Raw genomic sequence first — 1,744 nt, 5'->3', positions numbered from 1 at the left:
TTGGGGTGGTGAAATACTTTACTTTAGTGGAAGGTTGGAGGATGCTCAGATGTGGTCTGTTCCTTTCTTCCAATCAAGCATCTGTCTTCCTTATCTTATCTACTAATTTTCTCTCTTGTAAGACCTCTAATCTTCGGCAACAACAAGACCCTATTGTGTTGCAAGTGCCTTAAAACTCTTCCCAAAGCATACTTAACGTTCAGACCTTGTTTTGCACCCTCCCTCTCCTCCCTTCCCCCTTCCAAAAAACAAAACAAAACAAAAACACAACAAACAAGCAAAGAAAGACACACACATATCGACACACTTTGATAAATTAGGATGCTGTCTCCTTCGGCTTTGCTTGTCAAGGCCAGCTCAGAAAGTTTGAGAAAGTATGAAACACAATCCCCCAGAGGAACAGAGGAGCTCGACAATAAAACATAACCCTCTCTTGGGGCTCGGCAAAGAACCTAACAACTGCCATATTACTGTCTATTTGGGGATATAATTTTTTAAAACATTTCCTTGGCCACGGTCTTGTCTTTTCTCTCCTGTTTCTTTTCCTTGTACGTTACACTCTATCTGTGGGTGGTTTGCGGGTGCTCTGGCGAGGTTTGCTCCATCTTTCCTATCAAACATCTATCATCCTGATCTTTTCTACTTCATTTTTGTGTTTGTTACTCTCTTGTAACAACCTCTAATCTTCGGCACGTATATGACCTTGTGTTGCAAGTGCCGCAAAACTCTTACTAAAAAAACAACTCAAAACGAACAATTCCCCCCACCCCCCTCCACTGTATCTAGTTATACCCCAAACCTTTGGCACCGATGACCTTAGAGCCTTCATCAAAATAATATTGAGTGTGTATCTAGCTTACGATTACTATTGTTTATATTGCTGCTCATTTATATTATGCATGCCTACGTGTGTGTACATGTGTGTGTGCGCGTGTGTGCGCGAGCGTATGCGAATGGGTGTGTGTGTGTGTGTGTGTACACGTGGTGAAACACCAAAAGATTGTGCGAGGATCTGGACAATAAAAATGTATCTTATCTTATCTCATCTTTTCTTATCTTATAAATGATTTAATTGTCACACAACTGCTGTACGTAAGACTCTAAAGGAATTAGAATGAACTTCTTTTCTTCCCCCAGCATGAATGCTTACAGCAACAGGAGCCTTCTTCACACCGTCACGGAGAAACAGTTCATCGATTCACCCGAGTTCGAATCCACGACCACTGGTGACGAAAAGTTTCAGGTTGTCCTTGTTTTTTGTTTTTGTTTTCTTGTTGTTGGTTTTTTATTTTTTTTTATTTTGAGGGGGGGGGGGGGTTCTTTTTTGTATGGTGTGATACAGGTTGATTCAGACTTGTTACCCCATTTTTAAACGCGAGACTGGTGTTTATTAAGCATGAACCCCCCTCCACCCCCGCCTCAGCCCCGATATAGCTCCAACCTCTGATAGAACAGAGATAAGTCGTGGAAAATGTATGTAGGTGTAACAGACAGACTGAGTTAAAGAATTTTATTTCAATAGAAATTCGAACGAAACAGTATCGCCTCGGTAAGACATGATAGCAGTTAATTCCTAAACTCTTCGAATATGTTCTTAGAATTAAAGTCGTCCGAATAATTTGTCCGTGAATAAATACACCCCCTACTCTTAATTGCCACTTGTTTGATTTTTAACAGTTTTTGAGAGCCTCCATTTTCATGGTGCTTTCCATTTCTCTTTATTTAGCAGTTTGTTAATAATAAT

At 40.4% G+C, this 1,744-nt stretch overlaps 1 protein-coding gene across 1 annotated transcript in view; it reads left to right on the top strand.

Annotated features, from left to right (window-relative positions):
- The window catches only part of LOC101854461 (blood vessel epicardial substance-B-like), a 152,353-nt gene that overhangs the window by 30,068 nt on the left and 120,541 nt on the right, over positions 1–1,744 (top strand). The window contains exon 5 of the mRNA XM_013083802.2: positions 1,138–1,243. Coding sequence (XP_012939256.2) covers positions 1,138–1,243 — 106 coding nt within the window. The remainder of the gene's footprint in view (positions 1–1,137; positions 1,244–1,744) is intronic.

Source organism: Aplysia californica, unplaced genomic scaffold (assembly GCF_000002075.1).
Source record: "Aplysia californica isolate F4 #8 unplaced genomic scaffold, AplCal3.0 scaffold00011, whole genome shotgun sequence".
In the NCBI taxonomy this organism is placed as follows: domain Eukaryota; kingdom Metazoa; phylum Mollusca; class Gastropoda; order Aplysiida; family Aplysiidae; genus Aplysia; species Aplysia californica.
This window is presented reverse-complemented; position numbering and strand designations above follow the sequence as displayed.